The sequence below is a fragment of the Daucus carota genome, chromosome 4, assembly GCF_001625215.2.
Source record: "Daucus carota subsp. sativus chromosome 4, DH1 v3.0, whole genome shotgun sequence".
Lineage (NCBI taxonomy): Eukaryota > Viridiplantae > Streptophyta > Magnoliopsida > Apiales > Apiaceae > Daucus > Daucus carota.
The window spans coordinates 36018398-36034116 of NC_030384.2; the positions used below are offsets into that span (position 1 = coordinate 36018398).

At 31.4% G+C, this 15719-nt stretch overlaps 1 protein-coding gene across 2 annotated transcripts; it reads right to left on the minus strand.

Moving 5' to 3' along the window:
- Window positions 1–1581: 1581 nt before the first annotated feature.
- LOC135146718 (uncharacterized) lies at window positions 1582–11840 on the minus strand. 2 transcript variants are annotated; one of them, XM_064092315.1, is made up of 17 exons: window positions 11718–11840; window positions 10534–10687; window positions 10338–10421; window positions 9305–9378; window positions 9166–9199; window positions 8717–8775; window positions 7920–8034; window positions 7752–7789; window positions 7065–7162; window positions 6918–6973; window positions 5732–5972; window positions 5501–5625; window positions 5355–5411; window positions 4055–4120; window positions 3790–3864; window positions 2269–2346; window positions 1582–1970 (listed from the first exon to the last, which is right to left on the minus strand). In XM_064092315.1, exons 2-16 carry the CDS (start codon window positions 10678–10680, stop codon window positions 2290–2292), a joined length of 1326 nt encoding a protein of 441 aa, XP_063948385.1. In that variant the 5' UTR covers window positions 10681–10687; window positions 11718–11840; the 3' UTR covers window positions 1582–1970; window positions 2269–2289. The 2 variants fall into 2 exon arrangements, with proteins under 2 accessions (XP_063948385.1, XP_063948386.1); XM_064092316.1 differs by lacking the exon at window positions 11718–11840 and adding an exon at window positions 11653–11681 and having other exon boundaries at window positions 1831–1970.
- Between the last annotated feature and the right edge of the window lie 3879 nt (window positions 11841–15719).

The following is a 15719-nucleotide window of genomic DNA, read 5'->3' on the forward strand; positions in this document are numbered from 1 at the left end:
AGGAGAACAAATATAGAGATTACTATTGGAGTAGACACTAAAAATAGATTACCTAAATCACTAAGACATACTAGCACTCATTATTTTATATTATTTATAAGTAATAGGATAGGTAACCTATTGGACTTGCTCTTATACCCGGTGCAGTTATAACTTATACATGATAGTATTGAACATTATATATAAAAAGGAAAATTTATATATTTTTTAGAATATCTGAAATTACAGGTTAAAAAAATGATGAATTGTGATCCTAACAAACTGAAGTTCAAAATCTGATCCCCTAAAAATGATATTTTGTGGTGAAAATATCACTTTAAAGGTATTATGTGTAGATAGGCCTGTAAACGGATCGGATCTAACTAAATCCATATCCTAATCCATTTAAATTTATCAATTTATCGGGATTCAGATCGGATCGGATCAGTGGTCGGATATTTTACAAGTCAATCCATATCCGGTCCATTCGGATCATGGATAATCGGATCGGAGCCCCGATCCGCTAAAATTTGTGAAATATATTTTTTCACCGTGAATAATGTTTTAACTTTCATACAGAAAAAAAAGTGATATTTTCTAACTATATTAATTCATGAATTTTAACGTAATATGTAAAAAAAACTAATAAAGCTGTATTTGATACAAACTTTGTTGGTTGTTCCGATAAAAACTTCAACACAGAATTTATCAAGTAAATAGAAAAATAATAAATAAGTTGCTTAATACTTTTGGAGGAAGCAAATTATGATGTGCTCTCCTCTATTAATAAGGATTAAAGTCGATAAATATGTCTTAAATACAGAATCAGGTGATTGATGAGATTTTAAGTGGAAGAGTTAGCTCATGTGTTTATGCTCACTCTACACAAAAAAGAGTGATTATTAGATTAATCGGATGACAAGAGTGAGAGCCATGTTAAAAATTAGGAGCGGTCAGTTATAAGAAAATATGATTTAGGATTTTGTCTTATATTTTTAGAAAATTTTATTTTCTATGTAATATATTAATAATAATAATATAATATAATATAAAATATATTATATAGTTAAGCATGAATCAGATCGGATCATTAACAGATCGGACGTGACTATATCCATATCCATTCTTTATCGGCCCGGATTATTATCGGATCGAATTATTAGCAGATCGGATTTATTTAATAAGGATCCATATCCATTTATTTAACCACGGATCGGATCGGATATCCGATCCATTTACAGGCCTGGGGACGCATACCTTAGATTTCCGACCTCTACACTGTGTAGAGGTCGGAAATCTAAGGTATGCGTCCCTATAGGTTGCCCCCACATTAGCATACAATGCAGAGATCGCAAATGTTCTTTTCTGTTTTTTTATCCTCGGCCAAGGCAAAAGGCATTTTGTAAAGAAAAAGAATCTATGCAAAAAATTAAGGAGTGCCAGTGTATCGACTCACAAGTTGAAAAAAACATATTTTCGCAAGTCGTGTAATTCAGCTACAGGAGTTTATATTCCCAACGACTGAAATACATAGATCAATGGACCTTCACATATGGTAGTACCTTACGAACAAATATACTGGCAACTCCAATTCAACTAAAATTGGGTAAATCTGCAGGCATTATTTATTTATATTAGCCAAGTAATTGCAGGCATTATATTCTGTTACCTGTATTAAATATTTCACAAGTACACTTGATATTTCACATATTAATCCATCAAGTTCTAATCACAGGCCTTTCCAGATTTAAGTTATGCTGTATTGATTTTGTAGCAGCATAACTTAGCCTCTCAAAAAAAGAAACCCACTTGCTGCAAATCATTTTGGAAATCACACCTCAGTAGACAGAAGAACTTGGCGGTTATTACAGCAGTACAAGGTCAGACAGTAATGCTGAGCTTCTTGGGCAGCAAACGGCATTCAATATAATAAACATCCAGCAGCACAGATCCACCACAGCACCAACATGCACGGACGTCATATAGCCAGGCTTATATAGAAGAAACATTGCATTTTCAGAAAACGATGGAAACATATATAGCATCGCTAAGAACAATCAATTTTGAGAAACTACATCTGTATTAGCTAAGAACATACAAAATTAGTGAAAACTCGACAACACGACAATTGAAGGTATTCTCAACGAGAGCTTTAATAGGAGTAATATGTAAGATTAAGACACATGCAACTGTGCAACCACTAAACATAAATCTGCAGGCCAAAAATTCTTTTCTATTTGCTCTCTCCTAAAATTGTAGACTTCCTTCATATACGGTCTTATAACTTACCTGTAGATATAACATGATGCCTCAGCCTGTATTCTGCCTTTGAGGTGTGGAAACAGATGTTGTACCTTGCTCAATACACTGCATAGAAATTTATGACAAAAGAAACTAATATAGCATGAAGGAAAGTGGAGAACTAGAATCAATGTATAGTATGCATATAAAAGAGCATGAGTCGTATTTTCTTTCAGAACTTCAAAGGATATTATTTTTGTATTGTTTAATGTTTTTTCTGCATAAATACACTCCAGCTATTTATAGATGTTATTCACAACTTCTTTTCCTTCCCCTTAAGCAACTATATCCCTTTTTGTACTTACCACATACGACATACCCGCTTATATGGGTAGTGCTATGTGTTTGTTTCAACCTAACCTATTTAACAGACTATTTATTTAAATTTAATTTTTTTGGCTCCCAGGCCATTACTATCATATTATTGCAGGGTTCAATAGACCTATCACTTTCTCGCATCTGTCGAGGAAAATTTGCACTCATTTCAAAAGCTTCTTACATATTATTGGGTCTGTCACCTCCTTGAAAAAATTGAAAAGGTGATCCACCATGAACGTTAGCATAGACTTTTTGTCACAAAGCTCAGACAGTCATACTCCTTTTTCTGAGCATCAATGATTCATTCTTCAGTTTTGGCATATCAATTGGATGTCAGCTTCCAAATTAATCATAAATAAGCTCATATTGAATTATCCGCTTCACATGTAATAGTGTGATTCAGCCTTTCATTTTTTTAATAGTATAATGAAATCAGATTACATGTCTTTCTTGATATTAAGGCTGTGATTTGAGTCCAGTAGCTTGTGACAGCTCAAGTTTTAATTCAATTATTATAAGAACTTGGTGATTAATGAAACTATTTCTAATTTATAGTAGATAAGTTGTATATAAATATTTGATTAATGAGCTCACGAGTACACTTGACTTGGCTCAGTTCTTATACTGTGCTCGATTAGAAACATTTAAGCTCCTTTATTTTTTTTGAAACACTTGTTTGCCATTTCTCATTTATTTTAAAAACCTAAAATCTAAAGCATGTCATGACACATCACTTATCCATAAATAAAATTCTCACACTTTTGTCAATATTTCTGCAATGTATCCTGACAATAAGATTCACTTTTCCCAATATTAATATCTAATTTCTATATAAGATCAACTGTTTAAGTGAAATATATGGCAATTGCACATTATAGAACAGTTCATACTAGAGGGCCTAACTCCTAAGCAACCTCTAAAGCCTGGCATGAATATGACACAACTATGACAAAATAAAATTATCTCAAGTCCATATATGACTGAAAAGGGAAAAAATGTATCCTAATTAGGTTAGAAAGTTCTATGGTAAAGGGCCATGATGAACTGAAAATTTGTGCATATCTTCCTCCAGAAAAGGTGCTTTCATAAGGTTTGCAAACTAACAAAAAATCCAGCACTTATATAATTGAATACTCCCATTTTAAGAAGACACCATTACTATCTTTTGAACCAAGATAAAATAAAATATACCTGAAGAAGGTAACTATGCAGCCAATCCAGAGTCTGAGGAAAAGTCGTGGCTGATATGTTAGCAACTGTTAGCCCCTGTTCAAGAAAGTTGGAAATGAAAGAAGTAAATAACTGGTTTAGTTCTTGAAAAAAGAACCTCTAAATAGAACGGGGGTTTGAAGGACACAACATCATGCACATACTACAATCAGGATATACTTCTCGACATGAAGCTTGTAATTACTCGACGAATTCATACAACTCGAAGCAGGTAAAATAGGCATACCTGTGACGTAAATGAGCAAAGATAGTCTTGAATGGTTTTTAGGTTGCTTATTAGCTTATCTTTGTCCTGAAAAAGGAAAAGATATTCAAATCGTTAGTCGTTACTAATACATTGAGCCATTACTATGGAGAAAGAACAGCCTCAACTACATTACATACATGATACACTAGATAAAGGGCTTATTATATATAGCCTATATCCCCCTAGTTTATCAGTTTTCTTAGACTCTTTCTGCATGCTAGTAGTTGTACGACCATACATGAGAAAATTTGTTGCCTTCTATTTTGCAATAAAAAGAAGGATAGATAAACACTATCAGCCTATCACATTATCCCCTCTCAGTTTTCGGACTAAGTTGACATATATTCATCTATGTTCCGGGCCGGTCCTAGAGATTTGAGTGCCCTAGTCGAGATTTTAAAATGGTGCCCCTTTTTTTATTCATATTCAATTCACACATTCATGCCAATTATATAAAGAGCAGTGCTAGCCGCTAGGTACCCCAAATAAATTGCCCAAATGTTTACCACATGATGTGGCATAACACGTGACAAATTTTAATTTGGGGACGCATATGTATGCACATATTATTGACAACTCAACATTTGGGGAAAGTTTTGGGAAACAAATTTGGGGTATCTAGCATTTCTCTTGTATAAAACACTAAAACCAAAAAAAATGCATTTTATTATCTTCAAATGCAATTTTATATATATGTACATATGTATGTGTATATGTATATATATGTGTGTGTGTGGAGTGTTACTCCAATACAAACCTCCTTATTCTATATGTATAATATGGTATATATTATACAATAAATATAAATAATTAGCACACTGAATGAATATCAAATATATTTAGAAACTTTAAAGACAAATCATTATATACAAAATCTTTATACAAGGAAAGAATCTTTTCATGCACGCTTGATTGAACGAACAAAAAAGTTGTATAAATACACATTTACATATGATGAATCTTGACCATCAATTCTGTCAAAAAAGAAAAAATCTTGACCATCAATTTAAAAATATATCAATTGTTAAGATTAATGTACTCTCATTCTCTCGTATAGGAGGGATCTCTCTAGAACCCACCCCTATATATATATTCACAACTTATAATATATTACACATAATTTTTTGGTGCCCTTATCATAGTGGCGCCTTAGGCGCTCTCTTGGTCGCCTAGGACCAATTGTGATATGATGCATAAAGGACGCACTTCTTAAAATTTCAAGACACTATCTATTGCTCATGTAGATGTTCTCCACAGAATGCTTACTAATTCTTAATACCTGTAGTGGATAATTGTCACTGAATGAACGTGTAGAGATCCACTCCTCTAGTAATGCCTGTAAATAGAACATAGTTTAGAAACACTGCAGTTTCTAAGAAGATATATTTAATTCTACATTAACATGATTCATGGAACTATAACAACCTTATGATCAAATTCAGCCATCTTTAAAACTATAGGAACAATTATTGGTGCAGCAGCAGCACCACTTGACTTTTCTTTCATCACAAGTGGGTTCCTATCTACCCCTAAATCTTGCGTTGATTCACCTATATGGTCAAAAACAAAATCATCAGATTTAATTGTTATCTTGTATGCTGGATATTATGCTAACAAAAAAAAAAAAAGGAAAGGAAAATACATGTTGCATTCAACCTTTGTCATCACAAGCACTTTCAGCAATATCAACCGACTGCAAACCATCAATAACCTTATCCAGTTCATCTGCAGGAAAGTGCTCATTGTAACTAGCAGAAGCAATAGAATCATTAGTAGCTTCCGCTGCATTTTTCTCAACTGCCTCCACAAATCTTTGTTGATCCAATTTTGCTGATATGTTTGTTGGTGTTTTATTCTCGTCGTCCATTAGGTATATACTTGGATCTAAATGCATGCCCTGCCATCAACAACATACAGTGCGGATGAGCTATTACAGGACACTGGGAGGTTCAGAATAACAGTTGATGAGCTCACTTTACTAAAATTCAAAAAAAATAAAACTGCATTTACTTTAGCTTACTGTGTGCACATAAGATCACTAGACATGGCGCTTGCTTCTTAAAACACAAATTCTAAAAGTATGTTATTATGTGATTGTTTCCTAGCAAGGCGACGCAATGCAACAGTGTGGTCCTTCCTGGGGAAGTTCGACAGTTACAGAACATAATATTCTGTCACACCACAACTGAACCTTCAATCTTATTACTGATTGGGATCACACAGCCCTTCTAACCCGGTTTAAATGTTCATATTATGTTAATAATTTCAATCGCGAGGTCCCTTTCATCATAATATCGTAGCATATCTAAGCCGATTAGGAACAATATTAAATTCGACCTTAAGTATGAAGACAGGATTAACAAGTCAAACAAACTTTTAGGCTCAACAAAAATACACAATATGTTTTAGGGAAAGTACTATGACAGAGAAGAAAATTAAACAAAGGACTTGAAAATTGTTGGAGATCCAGCCTGGAGGATACAATGAGAGGCACATTTTAAAGAATTACATAAATGCTCTTGTATTTTGACTCAAACATATCCATGTTCAGCCATCTGATACAAATACAAAAAGTAAAAAAGTTGGAAAGCAGATGAAGTCCTTCCATATATGAGAATAATTTATTCTGCCACTATCCGGGATGGGTGTGAGGCTATAAGAAGTGTAGACTATTCCTGGTTCTGTTATCCGATTGTAGCTTTTAGTCTAAGATTAAAAAAAATTAAGATACCTATAACTGGGTAGAAATACCGCAAGGAAAAATATGTTTTAAAAAGAGGATAAAAAGGGAATCCAAGAGGGAAGAGAAACTTTATATACGTGAAAAGGGCGTTCTCTGCACCTCAATGATAATTGGTTTTCCATCTTTCATTGCTTTCTTCAAATCACCCGCCAAACCTAAAAGGCAAGTCAATTTGAAAAACAATTATTATAAGCTCCATAGATATATTAAAAGAGTTACAAATCAACTTTCTGACATGTGGAATACCTTTTCGAACTATTCTACATTCCCTACAAAATTCAGTAATTAGTTCTTCTGGAGTACTGAAGTGTCGAGCCCATACAGGGGAAGAAGACAATGGTGCACTGTGATAATATCGGAAGAGCAGAACAAAATTAGCTTATGTTTAATAACTAGATAAGCAAGTAGAAACTATCCTATCCATACAAACAAATTGAAGAAATAATTTGGAAAACTTGAAATATTACCAAGGGTAAAATTCACACTGAAAGAACTCGCATCAGCACCTCCAATTTACTATGGTCAAACAGAAATTTATTATCTTACGAGTTTTATTCGTATCCTAGAACTAGATTTATTGAGCATTCACATGCCCCATGTTCAAATTATTATGTACAAAGAAATTATTAATATTTCAGCAATAAGTGAGACTCAATACTAGTAATCTCTAATCATGATTCATAAATTTTGCCCAAATCCACCATGTATTACATCAAAAACTTGTCTCTAAATTAAGATTCATCAAATTTCACTTTTTACCTAAGAAAACCTGGTCAATAAAAAATAATACTGATGTATAATCATCAACCAATCTATACAGAACTACAGAATGTATAGTACTACAGTGATTTCCATACTTGTAGTTGGATAATAACAGCTTTGCACTATCAGACTTCAAATGACATTAAAAAAATGATTGAATTAGTTACATACTCTGTTGATGTCCGTAGCAGCTCATACACCATGCCTGTCTGTAACATCATACACATCGATAAAAGTCAATATTAGAGACAAATGCATGTTTTCAGGAAAAAAAAATAAAATTAGAAACACAATAAACCTAAAGAAACAGATAAAGCAATTAGTGTAACACAATTTAACCTGCAAGACATTGGGCAAGTTTAGCCTTTGCGCGAGCTGGGTTGCAATTGTAGATTTTCCCACACAGGCAGTTCCACACACAAGGATAACCAGTGGCACCCTTTGATGGTGAAATCTAAAGGACAGAAAAATGTACGTGAGGATTAAAGTTGGCATCTAATGACCTTTTCCCTTTTTGTCACCCACATTCTTATTTTATCTAAAATATAGTCAGTGAAAAACTAATTCTTATTTGAAACGACACATGACAGAATTGGTTGCACCCCCTCATGACTTGTTGCTTAGAAGTACTCCTGTTCAGTTACAACACCGATATATACAAATTACAACAAGAGCATTATATATAAATTTTTATTTATCTTGTTGGAAGCGCGTGAAAGTGAAGTAGAAAGCTGTAAATAAGAATACGCACCATACATGCATTACACGAACAGATCCAAAAATTAGAGCTCAGCACCCGAAAGAATTACTTGCCAAATCATATGTATGAAAAAACATTACTACCTAGAAAGTCATAAGTATCCAGTTGAAGTTGAGGCATTTAGAGCATACAAGAAATTCTCAAAGCAACAGTTGCAAATGGTAAGAGGTCTTTCCACCTTGAAACATGTTGAGTTTTCACCAGTGACTTTTTGGGTTAGACTGTGGCAGGCTAAAGTGAGCTAAGTTGTTGATTGTGATTAAGGATTGAAACTATATTTGATTGGTGCTCTAACTTGACAGAACTTGTAAAATAGTGGAGTAAACTAGATTTACACAAAAGATGAACTCAGAGGACCCAGTGAAAACTTAATCACCTTGTCATCATCTTGTAACGATTTATATACTCCTCTCCATAACCCCGTCGCTCCATTAGCTGTAAAGAGAGACAAATTAACAGGCTTCAAGATACAAAGATTGGCAAAAGCTATTGCTACAATGACTAAAATTTCAGGCATGCTCTTCTACAAAAGGAACGGGTGACTGTTTGTATCTGTATTCGTATATACAGATAATGATAAAGATTATAGCATTGTTGTCATTTTTCATCATCTTGTGGTAAGTACGATAAAATCAAAAGAAAACTATAAAGGGTACTACAATTTTCTAAAATGAATCACAGATTTCAGTACAAAAGCTAAAGCTTCAAATCAAGGAAACATGCATCCACTGAGCGGAAGTAAAAGTAAAGTTTAACCATAATCGAACAAACAAAAAAAAGAGCAAGGAAAAAATAAGAGATAAAATGAAACACGTAGTGATATACCTTAAACAGATTAGCTTCAAGGTCGGACTGCGAGCTGCAAAATATTTTTCGTATGAAATAACATTCATGGAATCATTAAGTAATAAATGTAACAAATGAGGGAAACAAAAAATTAGAGATTGCCGAGTAAATAACATACACGTCCAAAAGGCTGTTGTCTATGAGTAGCTTTTTGAGTTCAAGAGCAATTTTAAGGGCTACGTGATTGGGAATCTGCACAGAAAAATTGTTGAAGCTTGGAAATTGCATAGAATTAAAAAAATATACTGAATGCAAATCTTTTTGTTATATACAGCACATTACCAAAAGTCATAACTGGAAAACCAAAGTACCAAAGTGATTTCAATTAACAAAAAACCAAGCTAGAACATTGAAAACGTTCACAATTATAGAGGTTTGCTGGTAAGTAACCCCATCTTCCATAAGATATATAATCTCAAAAACAAACTGTCGTAAATATATAAATCATTGTAACCTTTAAAGTTATTATACATATGTTAAACAAAGTCATAAAAAAGAGTAACAGAGAAATGTTTAAGTACCTAAAATTATTTTTCGCATCATGATTTTTGTCTTATAGTTGAGATATTTTGAAGTATAGAGTAAGGGGAAGTGATAATCAAACTTTTGACCACTCTAGCCTTAGGAGCGCCTTTGCAGTTCCAGACAATCCTTCATTCTCAATAATAACATTAATACTTTAAACAATCTAATGTATGATCCATAACTATCTTCGCATTATTCAATATTCACTTAAATACTTATAGATCATCCGACAAGGGACCCTGTTATTAACAAGGTTGGCTCGCCCCAACAGTAATAGGTTGCCCAGAGAACTAAACCCATTACATTAAAGCCATGAGACTAAATTTTACAACGGTAAACAACCTATACTTGTGCACATATTTTCAATGTATGTTACTACGTGTGTAAAAATTTAACTGTATACAGGCCTAAGTACTGGATTTACACCAAAAGGAGTTGTAACCGCCAACCAAACTAGCTGCATAAGTATGTTGCTAAGACGTGCTAGTTTATCAGCATGTAGCTAAACTATGGTGCCAAAATGTGTTATTATGTCAGCAGAAAACAAAACTAAACATTGAAAAATAATGAAGTATGCACATTGACAAAGCAACCATGTAAGATAGAGGATATTAAGGAGTAAGGACCTTTGTAACAGTCAGCATTCTGCTGAGTAAAAATCTGGAGAGGACGTAGTAATGATCGGCATTATCGCCTAGCCACACCTTCACCTGAATCATTGAAAGATCACTATTACAAGACCAATGATAAAGACATGTTACCTGGCAGAGAGCACATAAAAGAATATGAAAAACAAAAATATAAAGACAAAAGAAAAAGGACCTTGACGAAATCGTATTTGGAGGAAGCGTTTCGGGTAGAGAACCGGACAGCTGGGATATTCATTTTCTCTTCTTCTTTGTATTCAGATTCATCATAATCCCTGCTACTAGCACTACTGCCAAATGCAACCCCTTTTTCCTTCTTCATTTCCCCTCTACCATGATAAAAATCACGACCAGCAAAAGACAATTAGCTTAAGAGGGGTGTATTGGATTGGGATTTTAAAGCATTTTTCTGCATTCATGAAATCCGAGGGTATTCGATTGGGATTGTTTGAAATCCATTAAAATCTTGAGGTATTCAATTGGGATTTTAAATTATGCTACAAAATCTGGTGGTATTCAATTGAGATTTTAAATTATGCTTTAAAATCCGATGGTATTCAATTGGGATTGTTTAAAATCCATTAAAATCTGATGGTATTCAAATGCTGATGGATTTTTTTTCATTTCATAAAATGATGGATTTTGTGACATTCTTCAGTGTATTTTAAGTTTTTTGAAATCCCATCAAAATCAATGGGATTTTGAAGCATTGTACCTAAATCCCATCAACTCTGCGACATTTTATCAAGAATCCGCACAAAATCAAAATCCCATACAATCCATTAAAATCCATAGACTAAAAACAATCCATTAAAATCCCAATCGAATACACCCCCGTAAATCAAGCTAACAGAACCATGATATAATAAGGCTCAATAGAGAGCTTCAATTTCTCAAGATAAAGCATGCACGTGCACACAGACACACTAACAAGAGTGAACACTAAACAGTTACTGAAAATGTAAAGACCGATTATTTTCAAATCAACCGTTTTCAAGATCCTTAATCTATAAATAAATTTTTCTTAATTAACTCGGACTTGGGAGTTAAAAGTTCTCAAATAACAAAGTACACACTTCTCATCCTAAATGTCAACAAAATGGCTCCAAATCGTCTTTTTTCCGCTACCCATCCAATTCGGCTACATACGAAAAAACATGTATAACTAAAAATGGTCTTAGATATTTGCAACCTCTATTATAATTGAGCCAGCAAATGAATCAGTGTGATCAAGTACCATATGCAATTATGTGCAATTTTATCAAATTAGAGCATTCACATACAGTATACATACAGGATCTTATTCATAAAATTGAAACCTAATCTGCGGAATTGAAATAAAAGGGGGAAAGAAGTTACCTAGTTGACAGAAACCCCGGATTTTATGAGAGAAAGGGCTGAGTTAAAGGTCTGTTTGGGATTCAAATAACTGGTCTCAGACCTATTTTTACTGTTTTTTACCGCTGCAGCTTTTCTATTAACTAGCTTATAGCCGTGCAAGGCACGGGAGCTTTTTAATTATTTATAAATTTTTTAAATATATGGAGCTTTTTAATTATTTATAAATTTTTTAAATATATTGTAAGTGGTGTGAAAGAATTTAATTTATAAATACTAAATTAAAATTTTTAATTAAATAAAATTTGAAATTATGATTTGTTTGTAAGTCAGAACTATTGTAAAAGTATATAGGTTCTACTTTTTAGACTTGTTTCTGTAAAAAAAAAAAAAAAAACTGGTTACGCATGTTGGATCATCCGACAGTGGCGATGTAATATAAAATACACCAATCACAGTCATTAATGACTTCAAATAAACTATTGTAATCAAACCATTCCTTTTCTCTTATGTATTATGCCAAAGTATTAAATTTATTCTATCAAATTTTAATATATATTGAGTAGAATATGTGACGTCAACTTCCATTAGATTATATTTATAAATGTATTTTATATTAGAATTAATATAATACTCCCTCCGTCCCGCCAGGTAGTTTACGTTCACTGTTTGCACGCATTTTGAGGCTCTTATAAAGGATAGGTCAATAATATTTTTTAAAATTATTTTTTTTCTGAATAAAAATTTAGACATCAAATTTTTTTTCAAGATTTTTTTGAAAAATATATATATAATGTAAGTATACTTTATAGGAGCCTTAGAATGCGTGCCAAAAAGTAACGTAAAGAACCTGGTGGGACGGAGGGAGTATGATTTAAATTTGGCTTACTAATTTTAAAATATATTAGATAAAAATAATTTTGTGACAATGCTATTTATATGATTCTGCAATTAAAACTGGTAGGAAATATTTATTTTGGATTCAAATATCCGGCTTATTAATTTTAAAATATATTAGATAAAAATAATTTTGTGACGGTGCCATTTATATGATTCTACAATTAAAGCTGGTAGGAAATATTTATTTTGGATTAAAAAAATCATAAACATGTGAAAGACAGAATTTGTTTTGGATTTAAAAAAGGAATTATAAACATGTAATTAGATATCAGTTGCCTTATAGAATTAGGAGTTAATTTTGTTCTAATCTAACGGTACTTATTTGTTCAATATACGATCCAACGGATGATAAGCTTTTGGACCATGTGACCATGCGACCAAATTATCTCCCTTACGCTTATTATATATAAGTACTAGCTTATAGCCCGTGCAGGGCACGGGAGCTTTTTAATTATTTATCAACTTTTTAAATATATTTTAAATGGTGTGAAAAAATTAATTTATAAATAATAAATTAAAATTGTATATATCATGCCAAAGTATTAAATTCTTTCTATCAAATTTTAAACCAACTCCTATTAGATTATATTTATAAATATATTTTATATTAGAATTATTATAATGTCATTTAAATATTTTTTTAAAAATTTTTATGGTTCGAGATTAAAATTGATGAACACAATTTGTTTTGAATTAAGAAGATGAATCATAAACGTGCAATAAGATGGTAGAATTTGTTTTGAATTAAGTAATTTTTTTGTATTTGTTCCTCACATAAATCGGGCTTATTAATTTTGAAATATATTAGGTAAAAATAATTTTGTGACTGTGCGATTTATATGATTTTACAAATAAAATTGGTAGAAAATATTTATTTTGGATCAAAAAAATCATAAACACGTGAAATACTGAATTTGTTTTGGATTCAGAAAAGGATTTATAAACATGCAAGTAGATATCAGTTGTCTTATGGAACAAAAGTTAATTTTGTTCTAATCCAACGGTGCTTATTTGTTCAATATACGATCCGATGGATAAAAATAATCTTGTGACGGTGTGATTTATACGATTCCACAATTAAAATTTGTAGGAAATATTTATTTTGAATTAAAAAAAACCAAAAACACATGAAAGACATAATTTGTTTTGAATTCAAAAAAGGAATTATAAACATGCAAGTAGATGTCAGTTTCCTTATAGAACAGAATTTAATTTTGTTCTAATCTAACGGTGCTTATTTGTTCAATATACGATCCAACGGATGATAAGCTTTTGGACCACAGGACCATGCGACCAAATTATCTCCCTTATGCTTATTATATATAAGTATATAATATAATTAGATTAGATTAACCTAGAGAGAATATAAAAATATTATTTTTTTTATATTTGTGTAAAATATCTTTTTAAAAATAATGAACATAAATACTATCTTAATATTTCTTTCGAAATTCAATTCCCAATTTATTCATATTTGATATTTATAATTTCTCGATTAAAGATAATTGATCATAAGATGGTAAAGATGATAAGCGGTGGTATTGATGGATGATGGTATATGTATAGATGAATATGTGATTTTTTATATAAAAAAAAACTCTATAATAATGAGAAATGAAATTTTAAAAAGATACTTATTCTGAAAACGAGTATCACAATTATACTGCGTGACAATATATATCAATCTTATATAAAAAAAATTATTTTACGTGTGATATCGATTTTGAAAATGTGCATCATCAAAATGATATTCTCAATCATTAACATGAATAATGATATTATTGTAAAAAAGAGGTTAATTGATATTTCTTTCCTCTAATTAGCATTCTATTATTGTCTTATAACTGTTATTAGAGTAACTCCAATAACGATAACTTTCTTAAAAATAACATTATCACTTTTAACAACAATCTTTATTTTTATTATTTATTATTATTGTATTAATAAATCTAAAAAGAAGAAAAAGTAGTGTAAAAGGGAGAAATGAATATTCAATTCATGAAAATAAGATGAAAAAATGGTTGTACATTTTTTTAAAATAATGCATGAAATGTAGATCTTAATTTTTAAGAAAAATATGAAACGAATTTTTTAACAAATTATATTAAAACAATGGGTTCAATTTATCTCTTCTTTAAAAATATTCTCTTTATTAGATTATAACTGAAGTCCGGCTTCAATTTGCTAATCATTATTAGCCCCAACTTGTAAATTTACAATTCACAATGTAAAAAAGTATCTAAAAGAATACATCCACAAAACAAATTTATAAAAGGGAAAATAAATTTTTTTGCCATCCAACTTATTATTTGTTTAGAAACCTACCACTGAATTATAATTTTTTTTCTTTTTTGCCACTAATGTTAGGTTCGGATTTTTTTTTTGTCACTAACGCTAGGTTCGGATTTGATTATTACCACTGAACTATAATTTTTTTCTTTTTTGCCACTAATGTTAGGTTCAGATTTTTTTTTGTCACTAACCCTAGGTTCGGATTTGATTATTAACACTATGTTATTCTATTTTTCGGACTATTGAAACGATATTTTTCGGTAGTCTGCAATATAATGGTGATCTGTGTCTATATCTTTATATGTAGTACTCCATGTGTGTCCTAGGTAGTTTATCTTGGAGGACGAGAATACGGATTTTTTTACTCAGAAAGGAAATCTCAAAATTAACTTATGGAACTATATTTATAAAAAGTGGGAACCTTAAAATACGTGACAAGTAGTGGTAAAAAACTGTAAAGTCAAGTGATACTATATTTTTGTGGAGTCCTAAAATAATTTATAAAACTAAATTTTTTACGTTCTTAAAATGCTTGTTAAACTCTCGTACTTCAAGGTAAACTAGCTAGGGGACATATAGATGACTGTATATAATGTTATAGACACATATCATATCACCATAATATTGAAGACTACCACTATGTTTTTATAATGCTAAAAAAATAACATATTGTTAATAATCAAATTAAAACATAACGTTAGTGACAAAAAAATCTAACGTTTTTTTTAAGGAAAAAAAACCAACATTAAATTTTATTCTAGAAAAAATAAAATAAAATAATTTTTGAAATTTTTCGGAGTCTCAAAATATGTGTCCAACTCTCGTCCTCCA